Consider the following 20,676-nt stretch of genomic DNA (forward strand, 5'->3'; position numbering starts at 1 on the left):
GGTTTAACTTTCGTCTGTGAAAAGTTTATCTTTATCTTTACCACACTTAATACATATGGACCGGTTTCACAGACAAGGTTCAGATTACGCCATGAGTAGGCCTTCATTAAATTAGGACATTTAAGTAGCTTTTATGAACGTTTCTTAGAAGAGGAAAAAAACATACTGGTGTACATCTTTTGAGAAGTTGCTTTCATTTAAAACAGCTCAAACATCCATTTTAATCTGGAACTTAATAAAGTCTTGTCTGTGAAACCGCCCATAAGTTTGTTATAGGCATACATGTGTTTACTAAAAACAGCAGTCAGCATGAATTCACAAAAATCCATACATTTACACACATTAAAAAGAAACCTGTAACAACCTGAAACAAAATGTTTATATTTATACACTTTTTGATGACTTGGGAAAAGTGTCCCAATCAACCTGAATTCACCCTATTTATATATCACCCTGTATTTAATATCTTAACTATTGCATATATACAGTATATATATATATATATGAATTAGTAACTCATTGAAGTAGACAAATTACAAGGGACAACAATTCTTTTTAAAGAATAAGATCCATCTTTAGTTTTTATTTGCTTTTTTTCATTTAGACATATTCTGTGTCTTGTAATTCAGACTGAAAGAACCTGTAATAGTACATCAGCAGAAAGAGGAAAGGTCTTTGACACTTTGTGATTGACATTCACAAAAATATATATATATATTTAAATATAGCTACAGGACACAGTGATCAAGAATACGGGTCTCCTATTCGGTGCAAAGTGTGTGTGTGTGTGTGTGTGTGTGTGTGTGTGTGTGTAGTCGGCAGAGGATACTGGTGAGACAGACACCAGCTATCTCCCTGAGATAAATCTTTTTTTGTGTGTGAAACACACAGAGCAGAAACATTTCTTCTACAAAAACAAAATAAACATTGAATTTGCTTTACAGGGTGACTGAATGAGACAAACACAATCTTGTCTTGACAGGAAGGCATGCATCGAAGGCCTAGAGGTGGGGATTGTCAAAACAACACATTTAAAAATACATTACACTGACAGAATTCCCATACTTCTCTTTCTTAATCCAAGGGCAGGCTACAAGTCCTTGACGTGAGAGGTTTGTAATGTTGGGCGCACAAAAAGAATACAGATTTCCTTTTGTTCATTAAAAACTGAGATACAAAACCATATCATTTCTCTTTCATACAGAATACAATATCATTCATTCATCTGAATCACTGAACACCAGTTGTGTAGTTTATATAGCAGGGCTATAAACAATACCGTGAACCCTGAATCAAAGGAGTAGCTGAGACCTCTTTTGAAACTGTTTTTGTCGTACTGTGGTGCAGGAGTAGTAAAAATAGGATGGAAGGACGCGATCCGGGCCACAGAAATGGACAAAAAGGAGAGGTGATCAACAATTTACAAAATAATACAACAGAAACCACAGCCATGCTCACTGGCCACGAGCAAACGCGCTGCATGTGGTGAATCTGTACCCGAAACCTACAGGACTGAGCATTGATGGAATCTCCTTTTCTTTTGGTTTGTGAAAGCATCTGAAACCCACTAGACAGGAGGAAGGGTCTCCCAACATCAGGATTTTCCCAGATCTGTACGCATCAACAGAACAATGTCAACGTCGGCATCCATTCCAGCTCGGCTCTCCTGTCCGGAGCAGCTCCAGAACAAAATGGGCAAAAGTCAGTTCGAACCCAGTTCAATTTCTCTGGTCCGGTACTTCCATGCACACGCTGGAAGAATTCAAAAGCCGGCTGATGAAAGTCCTGGCTCATACCTTTCTTTAACATTCCCATCTCTCTTCCTTAACCTGCTCCACCTTTCTCATTCACTCTCTTGACTAAAAAGACTAATTTATTTACATTCCTATTCAAAAAGAACCTTTTTGAAAAGTCCATATAAATGAAATGAACATTTAATTGTTTCTCATTCTAAAGTGGCATTTACAAGGGAAGGGGACATGGGACTGAGGTTTCTCATTGCTTTAAAATGACAACAAAAAAATAAGGTGCAGCACCAAACACTGTCAAAATGTGCCTGAGCAAATAAGAGCATGTGTGCACTGCTTCGAAAGTTGTGTTCGCCAATCCTTTACAGTCATGCCCAAGTTTGCAAACTCCTTATCTCTCACTATTCTATTGAGTAACAGTTCTGCATTTCATAATGTGTCCTGTTGCAGTTGTTTGCTAGAGTCTAATACTGTGCTGAATGTGTCCAAGTTCAGCTGAATATGAGGTATGAGATTATGTAAATAACTGTTAAAGTGAGGATTGCGTGGTTTTCTTTACTTTATTGTAACAAAACAAGGCATTCACAAACGTTTGGTCATGACTGAATGTTTGTAGTGATTATCAGGGTGTTTTATTGCACATTAGAAAAGAGTTTAGCACACTTATGTTTTCTGGTTCATTAAAGGAATATTCCAGGTTAAATACAAGTTAGATGCTAACAGATAAAGTTAAGCACTACAGTTGCCCCATAGACTTCCACTACAAGTGCATTTCTGTCAATGCATGTGTTTGTATTCACAAACTAAGAGATGATTTTCTAAAGCTTTTGAAATTATTTTTCTAAATGTATTATTTTAAACTTTTATTTATTATTATTATTATTATTACAAATTTGTATTTAACGTGGAATGGTCATTTAAAGTTGCACTGGTAATATTGGTCCCTTCATTTTAAATGAACAATCTGGGCACATTAGGGCTTTTTTTTTTCTTTAAGTGGATTGTCAAAGTCTCATAAAGCGTAACGCAAGACCAAAAGTGCATTGTGTACATTCGGTCTCAAATCAGAAGTGCCTTCGCTTCGTGGGATACATTCATGATTCGTCTGAGGATGAAAAACGAGGGGGGAGAGGGAGGAAAAAAGCGATGTTAGTGCATAAAGAGTGTTACGGTGGGGAAGGACGTGTGACCGTCGCCTAGTACGTAGGATGCACTTCGTTAAAAAAGTTGTTGTGCTCTCCTGAATGTTCATGTGGAAGAGAGTTTGATCCTGTCAAATTCTTAAAATCATATTTATAAAACCTCCATTTAATTCCCTTTGTGTGCAGATGCAGAAGGAATAGTAGCATGCTTAGATATCAACATGTTGGGACAAAGGGCCCTTGCAAGCATACATCTGTACATTAAAGATCATTTAGGAGTGTGTCTGTAAAATAATAACAGACGTGAGAGCACAATTCCAGGAATAATTCATATATGTGTTGTCGAATCTGAAATACTTTGCATGGTTTGTAGTGTATCGTGTGTGTATGCTAACAGTGCTGCAATAGACTGAGGATTCTCCCTGGAGGTTTTTAAAACAAAATTACATTTAACAGGTAATGGCCTCTCTTCAACACAAGCCTATCATTTCCCCTTCACACTCTCTCACATTCTCTCCCTCACTATCTCCCTCTCTCTAACTGTTGGTGGAGTCAGGGAAGTTGATCTCGCTGCCGAACACTTCCCTGTACAGAGGCGGGAAGCTGTAGGCTGTTTCCGGGTGAACCAGGCGGAAGAAATCCAGCTTGTCAATATGCAGGTTACTGATCGACTTCATCTGCGGTAGTTTGGACACCATCTGCGAACACAAGACAACGAGAGTGTCTAGATCAGATATTCCAAAATCAAGAACTAAACCTACTGGATGATTTAAGTCTGACCTTTGGATTAGTGCACAAACATCTTTTTTTTAAATGGATATTTAGCAGTACATAAATCAACCAACCCATGGAACAGAAACTACACTACCATTCAAACGTTTGGTGTCCGTAAGATTTTTTTGAAAGAAGTCTCTTATGCTCACCAAGGTTGCATTTATTCTATCAAGAATACAGTAAAAACAGCAATATTGTGAAATATTATATTATGAAATAATTTATTCCTAGTTATCAGTCACACTCTCCTTCAGAAATCATTCTAATATGCTGATTTGCTGCTCAAGAAACATTTCTTATAATTATCATCAATGTAATGATGATAATCTGATAATGATGATGATAATCTTGTTTGCTAAAAAATTGAACAACGTAAAAGTCTTTACTGTCACTTTTGAGCAATTTAATCCTATACATATATTAATATATTTATACACAGTATATATACTGAATGGACATAATATAAATATATTATATATTTATACTGGAGTGGATATAGTTATATTTATGGATATAAATATAACTTTCATGTAAGAGCTGACATGACATGTTTTTATCAAATAACATATGGCTCTAAAAGAATTTTGCTAAACCCCTTTGATCCAAACATGATTGTTTTGGCTGCAAGAACTTATTTTATTATATATATATAAAATTAGTTCTGGTTTTTGAATCTAATTGGCTGAGAGACTTTTCCAGCCATGCAATATACAACTAATATCACATGAAAACCGTTACACAATTTGTATCACTCTGCTTGTTTCTGCTGTATCTATACTGGCAGCATTTCTCACAGCTAGCGTCAATGGTGGAGGAGCAATTTTACAAATACTTCTGTTATCGTGTCACGGAATGTAGTTTTAAGAGTTTTTAGGCGAGAATTAGATCTTTCTCAACTGGTGGGTCGTGACCCAAATGTGGGTTGCAAGACCATTCTGAGTGGGTCGCGGAGTGTGTAGTCAAAGAAACAACAATAAAAAAACATGATTCAAAATGTTTCTCTAATGCAAGGCTTTTATTTTGAAAGACGTGTGTGAAAGTTCTGTTAGATGCAGTTTAAGTAAAGAGTGCGTGTTTTCCTGATTCAGTATCTGCTGTCAGATGAGATGTTGTCAGGCTATATATGTAAGTGTCATTATTCTAACGTTATTTTTGTAACTCGATACGAAATAAAATTCTCACCTCAGAAAAAAGAACTTTCATTTCCTGTCAGCACGTGCTGTATACCACTTCACTATATATAAAGAGCAAAAGAAATTACGTGCATGGAACGTCATAATCCTCATTCAGTCAGTCACGTTCAACTGACGTCATGGGGACCTAACGTCTCCTTCAGTGAACGGGTGTTACATTAGTAACCTAGACAATACGTTGTCAATTAGTGAGTCAGGAAATTACCAAAAAGTAGCTATAAATTACGTAACTGGTCAGTCTGTTAGTTGGGAAGGATTTGCATGCAAGCATATGATGTTTATTCTATTCATCAGGAGCAGCTTTCATATGTTTCATTAACAGTTCATGTTAGTATTATGTATTTAGCATGTTTACTGTTGTTTCTGTTATTTTGTTAATTTTCATACCAACTTACTAACTTTAAATGCTAGATCAGATGCAGAAATTACACTCGCTTTGTCGATATCTCTCTCATAATTTATTTTTGAATATGTGGCGGAAGGAAGTAGTTTTGCACAAAAGAGGAAGATACTCCATCGTCTCCACTCCATTTATTTAAACACTTGTGCCGTCAAACTGTTGTGTAAAAGCAATATCCCACTTGTCGTGCGATATGACTCTATATCAGCAGCACGGCTGTGATTACCTACACAGCCTTGTGCCTATGGCCTAATCACAGCCATGCTACTGATATAGAGCCATATCGCACTCATACTCCTGTGATATTGCTCATATATTCTTTAATTTGTGTGTTTTCTGGGTCAGAATGGGTGCAGAACTTCTTTTTAAAGAATCAGTCAAACAGATTCACAAAGTTGTGAATTCATTGGTTTAAATCGGTCAGATAAGTCACTCACTGAACCACAGCTGATGTCAAACTTGACAGTGCAATGTGTACCTGGCATTACTCTCCTTGGATGATTCATAATATTAGTGTTTTTATAATTTGTTTTCTTAAATATTCTCAAAGTTCTTTGTAAAGTGCCGTGTGTGTGTGTGTCTTGTTCCTCACCTTGTCCAGTTTCTCAGTAGTGGCTCCGTTCATGTGCATGCTGTGTTGAAGGGCCACATAAACCTTCTCTTGGAGCTTCTGAACCTGCTGAGACTCCGTCAACCATGGCCGATCTGAGCAGCACACAAACACAGAGCAGGGGTTTCAAACTGTGAGAATGTGTCTCATTTTATGCAAGTCTGACCATGGCACATGCTACTTTTTCTTGAGAGCACATAAACCCAGGGGAATAAGTCGCTAAATTAGTAGCAGACCTGGGTGTGAGTGTCTCACCTGGAGCCAGCAGAACCGCGGCGCTGAATAAAGCCATTTCCTCCTCGCTCAGCTGAAGACGACTCAGACTTCTAGCCAATTCAAAGACAGTGTTCACCAGGTCATCACACCCTGCAAACACATACACATGCTAGTTACCATGTTGAAGATGAAGAAATAAATTACATTTCCATTGTGGTCCATAATTTGCCCAGAACCAATCTCTTTTTGTTTAACATGAAATGATTTAATGGATCTGTTGGGTTCCATTAATGTAATAGAGGAAATTATTAGGTGTTCTGGGCACAAAGCTTCAGGTAATTTGTGAGAGTAATGCAGACTTAAGCAATAACTTAAAACAGTCTTTATCGTGAATATAATAGTTTGTAGTGTCTGTATTGTGCATTTAAAGTCGCAATGAAACGGAAGTAGAGTAGCAACAGAAATGTTCTTCCTTATTGACTTGGCTCTATGCACCAGTTAATCAATATAAGATCTATAACATGCATTTAAAAAAAAATAGGGTGAATTTTCAATTCATGCTGACTTTAAACATACCCAATTTGAAAAAAAAAGCTAATAAAAAAAAGAAATGGTATTATCTACAAATCATTCTAATAACTTATTCCAAGAATACAAGTCTTTATGTAATATGTTTTGCACTGAGTGCTTTCTGCAATGCTCCAATTTAACATTGATGAGCTATTACTCACCCAAGCATCACTTGTATTTACTAACTGGGTTAAAAACCCATTAGCTCTTGTGCCTTATTGATTCATGACGCCTCCATTCTTCCTCTTAAGAGGCTGCTGGTTTTGTGTATTTTAAAGTAAAAGAGGATGCATTTGAACTGAAATTGAATACTTGCGTTCTGCTTACTGCATAGTACACACTGAATATTGTTTATATAGTTTCACATTATGAAAAGATACAAGAGTAAACTGTTGCTGACATTGGCTGAACATGGAAAAGCATACTACTATATAGATTAAATAGTATCCTAACATGCTATTCTGAATTCAGTGATTGCATCTAGTTTATTCATCAAATAGGAAATGGACATTCAAATTGAGTCCATTAAATTGTAGGATGCAGAACCCAGTATGAATGTGTTGTTTATTCCACATTTTCTCATATATAGCAGGTCAACCGTAGGTAGTATATGCATACTCTTCAGAGTATACTGCTGAAATAGTATGCTTAAGATGGTAGCATGCTATTCTGAACATTTCCAGACACTCACCAAGAGCTTTGAAGAGCTGAGGGCTGGCAAACTTGCCATCAAAAAACATTGTGTTGTTGGAAGAGTTGTAAGCACGACACATTCGGATCAGCAAGACTTCCAGACATCCTGGAATAGTAATAGAGAGAAAGAGAGCGGCAAAAAAAATGGGATGGGGGAAAAAGCAGAAAGAGAGAGAGAAAGAAAGAAAGAAAGAAAGAAAGAAGAGAGAGAGAGAGAGAGAGAGAGAGAGAGAGAGAGAGAGAGAGAGAGAGAGAGAGAGAGAGAGAGAGAGAGAGAGAGAGAGAGAGAGAGAGAGAGAGAGAGAGAGAGAGAGAGAGAGAGAGACAGAGAGAGACAGAGAGAGACAGAGAGAGACAGAGACAGAGACAAAAAGATAGACAGACAGAAATAGAAAGATAGAGAGAAAACAGATAAAAAAATGCAAGAGAGAGGGAAGGAAAAGCGGGAATATGCTCCACCGTGCAAAAATACACAGATTTTTTATTTTTTTTTTTACCAAATATGGGAACAATAAACACCATCAAAATGAAATGTCATTGTGTTTGTTTAAAATGACATTTAGAAAGTTTGAGTTTTGTTTATTGAAGGTTTTTTTTCATACGGTAAGCACAAAGTGTAAAAGTAGGTAGAATGTTGGAGAAACAAACACAAGAGGAGACAAACGTTAATGCAAGTTTCAAGTTTAAGCAGAACGTGGACAGAACAGAATCCCATGGGGCGAATTCACAAAACAGTTGCCCCACGTCGTTATATATAAAAAAAATTGTGTTTTATTCTCTAACCACCCACAATCCAGTTTAACCGGCCACTAAATGCACTGAAATAGTTCTTCTTGTACTGTGTCTGTATATTTTTTTATTGGCAGCAGAAAATTACCAATTGACGGTATAATAATGGAGAATGGCATTTTATCCAGGCATATACCCAAACACAATGCAGTCAAGCACAAATTGTGCATTTTAAAGAGTAATTTCAGGTTTTTGGATCACAATGCATCATCCACATCCAAGCCCTCTGCTAGACTGAAAACTCTGCTGTGCAAATGAGACTAATTTACAGAGCGTTTGGCATTACCTGAATCACATGTCAATACCTGGCCTCAGAGTATTCTAAATGTAGTATGAAAGACAATGCTCAAGAAACTGAGTGTGTTCTGGAACGATCTAATGGTGTTATCATAACAATAGTAATAGTGATGAAACTAATAATGAGATTGAACGGCCGCTTAGAGCCACATCAGAAATGCCACATCATGGCAGTAAATGGATAAGGTGATGCGGATGAGAATTCTGTTGTATAATCAGGGATTAGTAATCTGTGTGGGACTAAGGCAACACTGACCTGCTTTGAGCAGGATGATCTGGTCATTCTGGCAGAGGTCCATGAATCCAGAGATGCGCTTGGCGAACTCCACAACGTACTGGATGGCGTTTGTAATATGCAGGGCGCACTGCTGCCACATCCATTCTGCAGACTGAAAGCACAGAGATTGATAATACAGCCGTTAGCAAAGAGACAAATCAGCAAGCACAATCAAGAGATGTAGTATGATGATGCTGTACCTTGAGCTGAAAGCTGCAGGTTTCTTCAGGTGTGTAAAGGTTCCAGGTGAGTTTCTTCAGCTCTTCTGGGCTGTACTGACACGTCTCCAGGTGAGACTTCACCACGTTTTGAGTGATCCGCTCTGAACATAATTTCAACACATTAGCACATTTTCCTTTAGTATCTGTCTATCTAGATATAAACAGACATAAGCAGAACCAGAAATAATATACATATCTAAATAAGGAATATATTATATAGATATATCCATCTATAGATGCAAATATAGATAAAAAAATAGATATTATAATTAAACATCTATAGACATATATAAATACAGACAGATTATATAATCTATAAAAATAACCTACATAAATAAAAATGTATATAAAATGTAAGCATATTTGTAGAACCAAACCATATATTATATAGATATATCAGTAACACTTTACAATAATGTTTAATTTATTAAACATAACATGAACTAACGATAAAAAATACTTCAAAAGCATTTTTATTCTTAATGTTAATTTCAACATTTACTAATACTTAAAATCAAAAGTGTGTATTAACGAACATTAGCAAAGATGAATAAATAGTGTAACAATTGTTTTGCTCATTGTTAGTTAATGCATTAACTAAGACCTTAGTGTAAAGTGTTACCTATTTATTGATAGATATAGATCATAAAATACATAATGTTATAAATAAATAGATATATAAACTGATATATGATGTGGCATAAATTCATGCAAAAATAATAGATATCATGAGCTGTAAAGTAAAATTGTCAGTATACATTTTTCTTTTTTTTTACTAAATCTAATGGTAACACTAGTTTTTTTAAGGCAAAAGTTGTAGTTAATAATAAGTTAATAGTGAGAACTGGACCCTAAACTAAAGTGTGATTTTTATTCTCATTTTATTGCAATACATTGTGTCCGAACAGGAGGATTTTCAGTAATGAGAATTTAAGGGAAAAGTGTTATTAAAATAATGTCAGAATCTCAATCTAAACTTACATTAGTATAATGATTAACATTATGATCATAAAATGTGAATCTATAATGGCAGCTCACCTATGTCGTGTAGAGAGCAGTTGTCTGGTAAAGAGCTCAGGAGAGAGTGTGTAAATAGGCTGTTTTCAGGCAGGATGTACTCATGCTTGACTCTCACAGATTCTGCAAAATCTACAGAGCTGGGCCCCGGAGAGCTCTGATTGGATGAACTTCCACTTCCTGCGCTCCCAGACCCGCCGAGCATCTCCAGAGCGCAGTACTCGCCCGCCTCCTCTGGGGTGAGCGGCAGGTCGAATAGCAAGCCGTCGGGCAGCGTGGCGATGTCGTCCAGGTCGCTGAGGTTGGAGCTGGATCCTCCACTGCTGTACGGTCGGCTGTGTGCGCTGTCTTCGCCCGTATCATCACAGTCACGTGATGCCAGACCGCCACCTAAACCCGCCAGGCAGTCTCGAGACAGCTGCTGGTGCCGCTGCACCTCTGCATACAGGCTGTCCCGCTGTTTCTTTGACATTCGGCCAAACTTCACCGCTACGGAAAATGAAAGCGAGACAGTTACTTTTACTTCACTTATAATTACTAATTATTTAAATAGCATTTATATGATTTATTTATATTTATATACAAAATTTTGGGGTCCAATTATTATTTTTTTTACTCATTCAGCAAGGCATGGAAGGTTGTTTCCGCCACAGAATAAAACATTTTAAAATATAATTGTGACTTTTTACAGTTTACACCTTGCAATTCGGACTTTTCTTCTCAGAATTGAGTGATATAAACTTGCAATTGCGTGTTATAAAGTTTAAAACTAGATTAAAGACGCATCTCTTCAGCCAGGCATTCATATAATACTTTTAATCCTACAGTTAAATCCGACCTCTAGTTCATAAACGCCAGAGGAGAACTGGCCCCCGACTGAGCCCGGGTTCTCCCAAGGTTTTTTTTTCTCCATTAGGTCACCTGATGGAGTTTTTCGGTTCCTTGCCACTGTTGCCTTTGGCTTGCTCAGTTGGGGATATTTGGGGATATTTAATTTAATTAATCAATCAACGATACTATTGATCAGCATTACCAAACGTAGACGTTCCACTAGAAACAAACATTGATGTATTGTTCTAATTTATTACTGTGAAGCTGCTTTGATACAACCTGTGTTGTGAAAAGCGCTATATAAATAAACTTGACTTGACTTGACTTGACTTGACTTATAAAGTCAGAATTGCCCGATATAAACTCGCAATTGAGAAAAATAAAGTCAGAATGGCGAGATATAAATTTGCAGTTAGAGTTATAAAGTCAGAATTGAGTTGATATCTCACCATTCTGACTTTATTTTTCTCAATTGCGAGTTTATATCTGGCAATTCTGACTTTATAACATGCAATTGTGTGTTGCAAAAAAAGTTTATAACTTTATCACACAATTCTGAGATAAAAAGACAAAATTGCGAGATGTAAACTGGCAATTGCGAGAAAAATAGAGATAAAAACTGAGATAAAAAGTCGCATTTAGCTTTTTAAATAAAATGTATTCTGTGGCAGAAACAAGCTTCCATAGCAAGGATCCATTAAAACCGAACAAAGGGTACAAAAAATAGTCGTAGTCACAAAAATAATAACATCTGCCCTTTGACCTTTGTTGCCTTTGGCTTGCTCAGTTGGGGATATTTAATTTAATTTAATCAATCAATAATACTATTGACCAAACGTGGACGTTTTTTCCACTAGAAACAAACCTTGTGTTATTTTGATTTAATACTGTGAAGCTGCTTTGATACAATCTGTATTGTGAAAAGCGCTATACAAATATACTTGACTTGACTTGACTTGACTTGACACTGCCCTCCTTGTCCAGTACTTATATTTGAGTCCCTATCCCTAAAATTCAGCTGGTGGGGTAGTTTAACATTAAGACTCGCGCTCACCATCACGGCTCATGCCAAGCGCCAGGCACTTCTGCAGACGACAGTGTTGGCAGCGGTTCCGATTGGTTCGGTCGATCAGGCAGTTCCTCTGCCGTGAACATGAGTACATGGCATTGTTCTGCTGGCTGCGTCGGAAAAAACCCTGCAAAAAAGAAACGGCGTTACCTCGCTGTACAGGACAGATAATATCAGGTGCGGCTTTGCATGGGTGTGACCTGGCATCGAATGACGAACATAAAGGAGGGATAGAGCACAAAAGGGATAGAGCACAAAAGGATCATTTTGTTACAGTGAGGTTAATAACAGGAAATTGCACATCTATGGTAAGAAAAGAAGACAATATGACTTATTGTATTGTCTTACTATCATTAGGGAATTATAGTTGAATTCTCACCTTGCACCCTTCACACGTAATAACGCCATAGTGAATCCCGGAGGATTTGTCGCCACAGATCTTGCACGGTATAACCTCAATTTGAGCTGGAATAAAAACAACATCGTTTTAAGAATTAAAAGCAAAAACGTGCCCTGAACACATAGAGAAGTACATATGCTCAAATACATTTTTGAAATACACCACAAATAATATCAACCAATACAGTTAGATAGAGAGATATCTCTCACTCTGCATGGCATGAAGGACAGAAATAGCCAGAGGATTGATTTTCCGACTGAAGGGTGTATTATGTCTCGGCTTTTACAAGAGGTTCTGATGCAACTCATATGATCAGTGGAACACAGTGTAGGGACTTTTAGAAACTAGATCCTTCCTAATTAAAAGTGAACAGTATGTAAACAAATGTAAACAAACAAAAAATGAATTCATTAATAGAAAGAATAAACCAAATAAATAAATAAATAAATAAATAAATGTGTGATAACAGTTACACAATTATTATGCAATAAAATGTATTATATTCATGTACATTTTTAATAATAGCGGTTTAACTTAAAATCTTATTATAGGCAACTACCCATATATATCCATTTAATTACATTAAATAAATAAATAATTAACGAATGAAGGGCATATTGAATAAATGAATGAATAAATAAATAAATAAATATGCTTTGTGGTACAGTTACACAATAATTATGCAATAAAAAATTATATTTTCTAGCATATGTTGCATGTAGTGGTGGCATGGATAAAACTAAGATTGCAAAGACAAGCAGGAAAAAAAACATCCTCCATTTTGTCTTTCTAGCTCTGTCAGCTGAAAGCAATGACCAAGATACACTGTGGCATGCAATGGAAAAATCTGTAAGCCCTTGGATGCCCCTCCCGCACCGCTCTCTGTGTGGTGTTATATAACCTTCGTCTGCAAACATTCCACAAACACGCCATTCAGGCCTGCTCAGTCTAATAATGCAGATGCTCCGCCTCCCTAGCACTTCTGACAGCCTATTGGTTGATGCTCGGGCACATGCGTCTGCGATTGACCGGCTCTAAATGTCGCTCAATTCGCCTTGGCTGTAAGCCCATGTGGACTCGCTGTCCTACTGACATACTTTCTCAGTGAAAAGGGGAGGGCGGCTGTGGGCGGATCCCCAGTGCATGTCATTTGAATAGGCCTTTCCCTTCTCTCTGGTAAGGTGGTCTCAACAGGAACACATAAGAATTGACACTTAGGCACAAACTAAATTGATTTTTTTTTTGGCAGATAATACTCTGTGTGATAAATACAATTTTATATCAATATTTACATTATCATTACTATTATTTTTAAATTATTTTATTTATATATTTAATAATACATGTTTAAATTAAAATCTTGATATTAATGATTTTTTTTTTTTTTTTTTTACATAGAGACAAAGTATATATATTATATAACATGCTATATATTGGATGGGTGGATAGATTTGATATTTTCTAGCCACGTATGAAAAGAACAGTTCATGTTCACTCATCATGAGACGTGTCTGACATGCGCTTCATCTGCAATTGTTTGTTTACGTTAAAGTAAATGCAAATTAACCCACTAGTACAGCTGTTCTGTTGCTTTACTTTCCTTGCAAAAAGTATTCGTCGCTTCATAACATTAAGGTTGAAGCACTGTAGTCACATGAACTATTCTTTACAATGCCTTTCTGGGGCTTGAAAGTGGTGGTTACGTTGCAGCCAATGTGGGGTCAGAAAGCTCTTGGATTTCATCAAAAATATTTTGATTTGTGTTCTGAAGATGAACGAAGGTCTTGAGGGTGAGTAATTAATGACAGAATTTTCATTTTTTGGGTGAACCCTTTAAGCCATAAGCTGACATTAAGTAGTCCACAGGGGATGTTTTCAGTTTTCAAAGCTTTGCTGTTTGCAAATTGTCATTTAGGTTCTACTTGAATATGAAAAAACCTGAAATGTCTATATTCATGCTATTGTTAAAAGACTTTTCTGTTAAAAGCAAATTCAGGTTTGCAAGAACAACACTCTTCAAGCCTTTGACACAGACACCAATGTGGAAGAGAACATTTTCCAGAACACATTTAAGCTTAACTGTAAGATGTCCGGAACAAATTATTTCTGCTGGCATGCCTAAGGGAAAAACATAACACTTCAGTCATTCTTTCAAGGCCTCCATACTTTTAATATGGTAGTGTACATGTTTATATGTTAATGCCTTTACAGACAAGACAACGTGAAAATAATGTTTTGCTTTTCTCTCTTAGTGTCTCCCACAAGATTTCAACCCCAAGCACACACACACTGAAACTCTATAACTCTCTTCAACTGACCGTAAAGAGACAGAGAGAGCAGTGCAAAATTAATCAGAAAGGGTGAGTGAGTGCCAGATTCAGCATGGATGCTGATAAGGCAAAACAGGTATGTTTGTATGTATGCATGTGTTTTTCTTCATGATTAACTTGTTGTCAATGTAATAATAATTCCCTTCCATCATTTTACTAGTCTTAAGTTGTCACTTGTATTGTTGTCATGTTTACTCAGATTGTCCAATATGCTCTAGTGGTGAAGAAGTGCTTCAGGGAAGAAGACTGAGATCAGTCAAACAGAAGCTGTTTTCATTTCCTTAAGGTAAATGAGCTTCGGTGTATGTTTGCTGACAATGTTTATATGTGAATAAATACCTAAACTAAATCTGTTCATCATATAAAGCGATCGTGTGTCTCTTCAGAAAATTTGGACTAAACCGCTCTATTCATATGGATAAGATTTACGCTCTTTATTAACTTTTTGAAGTGACAAAGTGTTAGTTGCGTAGCCTGTCAATGGAGGGAGGGACTACACTGTAGTTGTAGCTGAGGCCTGGAAGAGTTTGGTTCATGTTGTCGCTGTGAATCCACTTTGCAGCTCTTCAAGAGGACGAGGACTCGCGCTAGAACTGATACGGTAAAACCGACGCCATCGTTACTTTTCGTATCACTGTGTATCAAGTGCCAAGGAAGCCTCCGAAGCTGAAATTCAGATATGGTAATGGTCGTTTAATTTCCGAAAACTAGGCCACTGACCAATCAGAGCAGAGCAGGCTCTCGGAAAAGAGGGTTTTAGAGAAACTGAATCGTCTGACAAACTGTTTTCAGACTCTTTGGAAAAATTAGGTGATGTGCAATGTATATTTTGTTTTTTTTTACCTTTAGGTGCATGTAAATTTGTCGTAGGAGACCTCCTAAACAAAATGAGGAACCTTTAAAATAGCATCATTTCTCAAGAGACCTGCATTTTGTTCCATTCTGATCTTCTGCATTCTTTTAGCAGTTTTCAAAAGCAAGAACAAGTCCTGTGTACCGAAGATTTGCAGAAGTATAATATGACCCCCAAAATACCTAATATAGGCCTACTCATCTGTTTCATATTAGCATCACTGAGGGATCATAATGCATTAATTTTCCACAGTCCCTTATACACTAAAAGTGTGTGATAGCATAGACAAAAAATAAAAAAAATAAAGACAGACGAAGATTTAATTATTTACATGCAGAGCAATTAAGGAAAATGGTTCAAATCTACTTTGAGCAGCAGTCTCTGTTATCTGTGTTTGCGGACAGGTGCTATAATGCAATTATCTTTGAGTACAGAACATTGTGTTAAGCAGTAAAGTCTTATTGTGGTGACATAACACAAGACGGCAGATTAGATAAAGCAGGAGTGTGTAACTGATTTTTACCGTAAGCGTTAAGGATAATGCAAGCCACTAACCCTTGGAAAAAGTAAAAGATAAAATTTAGTCAAACATGTCATTTTTATTTTGACAAACGCTTGAGATGTAGCCATGTTTTTAATCACAATGTTTCCGCAATGGTGTGTCTCCCGCCATGGTTGGCATATGTAGGCCAGAGTAAAGAACAATGATTTAACACCCCACCTATTTTACATAATAAATTCTGAGTTTCACCCAAGCGATGTGAAATCCAGACGGCTTCACGCAGACAGAACAGAATTACACAGTAGTTTCTGATAAGACTGATGAGTGTGTGAAACGGTCAGTGTGTCAGTGAGTCACTTTTCTTGAGACTCCTGCCAAATGTTCCTGCTGTCTGGTCATCATAAAAATAAAGGTCATACATGCAAAGGTCCCTTTAAAGACTGCACTTATGCCAAACCAAACAGTACGAGAGGCAATTGGCAAATGGCCACGCTCTTAAAATTTAAACCCACTCAATGGGTATTCATTCAAATGGCTCTCAATGGGAAAACAGCTTCATTTATGCATGCATTTGTTTGTGTGCGTTTTCTTTGATGTGAATCGATTATCATAATTTTAGTGAAAGACTTGAATCAGAACAGAGGGGATTAGAGGTACGTTAAGACCGATGACACAAGACAGACCACACAAAACTTCCAGGATTTACATAAAAAAAATATTCCTGACAGAGTGCAGATCTGCTCTTTTTCAGTATCTATCATCCGCTACAGCTCTCCTGTCCTCCGCTACCCTGTGAACATGAGCCACGGTGTGTATATTTAAACACAGCCCCACCTCACGACAGTATGTCCGGACATGTACGCCTGCAACTGGCTTTAACATTTGTCCAGAGAGCAAACAAAATGGTTGAGACAAAATCCTCACTTTGTACTTACAGACATGGAGGTTGGGGCTAGGTAAATGAAATGATTTAATATTTACTCAACTCCAGGTAAAAGGTAAACTGTTCTTTTTAAGAAGCCAAGCTAAAGAACACTCTTTGGTTACACTTTGTTTTAAGGTGTCCGTGTTACAGTGTAATTATTTACTGAGTAATAAAAATTAACTACATGTACTAACTATAGGGTTAGGGTAGGATTAGGATTTGGTTGACGGTTAGATGCATGTAATTATGCATACTTTACTGTTATTAGTATTGTAAGTTCATGTAACATTATGTAACAATGACACAGTCAAAATAGTGTTTTTGTTCAGACTTTTCAAACAGACATATTGTAAAAAAACACTGTTTGAAGGAAATAACAAATTGCTGTAATCTTGATTACCGCTCATGATTGTTGTCATTTGAGAAATTTATTTTTACATTTCATCAGAATTTTTGCACTTTCATCTATAAGCACAAATAGAGAAGAGAATTTTGACTATTTACTCATCTAATTTAGATGAGAGTAGTAACGTTAATTAATTTAATGATATTAAGCTGGAAACTTTGTCAGTGTTAGTAAATTAATGTAATAGTGCTTATAATAATTTAATATTATAATATATTTCACTTAATTATAACTAAATAAATAAATAAAATAGAGATATTTGACCAGGTTTGGCACTCTCACTAACCATAATTTTTGTATTACCAAAACAATATATATAATAATGTAAATATTTCCGGTAACACTTTATTTTACAGTGTCCTTGTTACTCTAGTAATAACTATGAATTATAGTAAAACAAAAAATTATAGTATACTAAACCCTCACCCTCACCCTAACCCAAACCTTATTACTAGGTACGTAAATGTATAATTACACTGTACCACAGACACCTTAAATAAAGTGTGCCCATATTTCCATATACAATTTTATCACCGTATATAAAACTGATGTTGATCGATAAGTAATACCAGCATTTCATCCTCATAGTATGCATGTTACATAAATTGGTGAGATTGCTCTAATAAAATGTTATTGTCTGTATCAAGAAACGGAGTTCAAGTTCAAACTCAAGTTCATGAAGGCGCTGTGGCCATATATCACTTAACAGACCACATGGGTCTACACGACTCCAGCAAAGCCCCTCCCTCTCTCTCGCGCTCTATCTCTCCCTCATTCCCTCTTTCCCTCCTGTGAATGCTGTGTAATGTTCAGTGACATAACTAGGTCAGTGGAACAGCAGGTTTGAGCGCTGCTCACACAGCCGGCAGCCGGCCATGCTGCCCTGCGAAAACAACAACACGCAACTCAACATTTACACTCAACTGTATCACGAGAACCAAATAAGGCGAGGATTTAACTGACATTACAAAAACAAAGCGTGTTCAGCAGAAATATTTTGTTTTAAGAGACTGTATGCGTCACGATAGTGTGAGACATTTTATTCGCCGAATGCAAGTTGTATCAATATTTTTTAGAGGATATATAACAGCTTATCTTCATACAGGATTTTTTTTTAGAATTTTACACTCATTACGTAATAAAACCTGTCACACAAGCCAGCATCACGAACTATCCATCTGCGTCAGAATTCCAAACAAATGTTTGACATCTGCCTATGATTCATTGTAACATTTGACATAGAATGGAATGCCAACGAACATTTAAACGCGTTACAAAGTAACAAGTGTCCGCGTGGCAAATGTCACAGGGAAGCAGCACACAAATCTGTGCATGAAAACATTCCTGCATTGGCTAAATGTTTAGAGACCATTTCAAAGTAATATGCAGTGTCAATGTAATAGTTATATGCCATACAGTGCTACAAACATCTTACCTCTCATTTTGATCGCAGTTTCTTGATTCTCCAAAGTTCACTGGCGAAGAAATATATTCGAACTAAGCAACTTAGCTAACTTGAGACAGCTACCCGAATTAAACTTTTCAACTCCGACTGTGAGCATTATTAAGAAAAGAAAATAGAAGTAAATGCGCGTGTCTAAAGGTCTTCACTTTCAGCAACAAATTCAAGTCGCATTCGACGTGTGTTATGGCGCGGTATGAAACGTTGTCCTCCCTCTCCTCTCACTCTACCCTGCTAACCTACTTTCCCTTTCAAGGGAGCTCGAGCTGCGTGATTGCGACATGAAAAGCACGTATGGAATCAGTCCAATGGCAAGACGGAACGGCATGGGCGGGTGACGTCATCGACCAGGAAACTATAAAGCACCCCTGAATCACAACAGCGCTAGATTCTGTGCCTTCAGCAAGTGCTATGTTAGAATCATTGTCTGAAAAAGTGTTTTTGTCTGTCTTAGCTGAAACTAGGCAGGAGTTTTATCACACATATATATATTATATATATTATATATATATATATATATATATATATATATATATATATATATATATATATATATATATATAACTATAACATGGCGAGCGAACAACATTATAGGAAGTGTATACATCCCTGCACTCAATATCTCATGGGTGGGGATACACACCAACTATGTGTTGTTTGTTTGGGAGTGCAGCACGCCCAGTCAGCTCTCGACCACTCGACCAGCGTTCCTTTAACCCTCCTATTACCTTTGGGGTCAATTTGACCCCATTCTGTGTTTAACGTCTCTAAATACATACTTTAAAACAATTTTTTTGCTTCATATTTAAAGACTTTTCCTAATTTAATGGGGACAACTGGATAAACATAAAATTAACATGATGATAGGTTTTCAATGTTCTGTACGTACTTTTGTAGCATCAGTGTTCTTTGGGGTCAATTTGACCCCAGGCTCATTTTGCTGTATAAAACATATAAGAAATATAATGTTTTTTGTTGTTCACACATTGGTGATTAGGCACAAATCCCACATTTATTTTGGATGATATTGAGGTCATTATAAGTTGAGATTTTATGATCTTCAAAACCTTCCCTCTGCTTTAGGGCCCTAACCTGACATTACCGTATAGGCCTACTTGAGGTATTGCGAGAACCACTGATTGTTCACATGATATTGTGGAGGGGGGAATCATAATTCTCACAAGAAATTAGATATTTCCAGTGCCAATTATATATTTCCAGGGAAGAGAAAACATAATTCTTGCAAGAACTTTGATATTGTGTGCCGTGGGGGAGGGGAAAACATAATATAGGGGAGGAGCAAATGTATGAAAGCTTCCACAGAAGCCTTATAAACTATTTCTCTTTGTGCTTTGTGAGCTCTCTCTTTATGCTCTTTCTCAATTGAAAATTACCTCTTAGCAAAGTTTTTTTTTTTTTTTGGGGGGGGGGGGGGGTTTCTATATGGACCTGTTCGCCAGCAAGACACCAGTCGACCTGCCCGAAATGCAGGACAACGCCATACCAGCCATCCCGTCAGTGTTGACCAGTGAGGTCAGGCATGCGATTCAGAACATCCAGAAAGAATGGGTGCCAGGGCTGGACGGAATCGAGGAAGATGGCCAAGACAGTGCTGTTGTACAAGAAGGGTGACCGCGAACAGCTGAGCAATTATTGGCCAATCAATACTTCCCACTTGAATGACAGGGTACAGCTGTGGCCAAATTTCAGTTGTTATGATGTTGATTCACATTTTTACATAGATACATTAGACACACATAGATTGTTGTGCAGAGTGATCAGAGGCATTTTACATCATTTCAAAAAACTTTATCACAAAACCCCAAATTTCACTGTTTATGTCCTTGGCACCAAATTACCAGCTAACATAATTTTACTAATCATATCATCAGCACATGACCGCTATAAAAGAAAGGAATAAGTGCTTCCAATCATTATGTTCTTCTGTTAG

General features: G+C 37.0%; 1 protein-coding gene across 2 annotated transcripts; it reads right to left on the reverse strand.

Annotated features, from left to right (window-relative positions):
• Positions 1-557: 557 nt before the first annotated feature.
• Positions 558-18,978, reverse strand: rorcb (RAR-related orphan receptor C b). 2 transcript variants are annotated; one of them, XM_081374374.1, is made up of 10 exons: positions 18,699-18,978; positions 12,227-12,312; positions 11,833-11,974; positions 9,969-10,436; positions 8,910-9,031; positions 8,689-8,821; positions 7,345-7,452; positions 6,123-6,233; positions 5,850-5,962; positions 558-3,588 (listed from the first exon to the last, which is right to left on the reverse strand). In XM_081374374.1, exons 1-10 carry the CDS (start codon positions 18,703-18,705, stop codon positions 3,427-3,429), a joined length of 1,452 nt encoding a protein of 483 aa, XP_081230500.1. In that variant the 5' UTR covers positions 18,706-18,978; the 3' UTR covers positions 558-3,426. The 2 variants fall into 2 exon arrangements, with proteins under 2 accessions (XP_081230500.1, XP_081230501.1); XM_081374375.1 differs by lacking the exon at positions 7,345-7,452 and having other exon boundaries at positions 2,743-3,588.
• Between the last annotated feature and the right edge of the window lie 1,698 nt (positions 18,979-20,676).

The sequence above is a fragment of the Scardinius erythrophthalmus genome (assembly GCF_964197995.2).
Source record: "Scardinius erythrophthalmus genome assembly, chromosome: 9".
In the NCBI taxonomy this organism is placed as follows: domain Eukaryota; kingdom Metazoa; phylum Chordata; class Actinopteri; order Cypriniformes; family Leuciscidae; genus Scardinius; species Scardinius erythrophthalmus.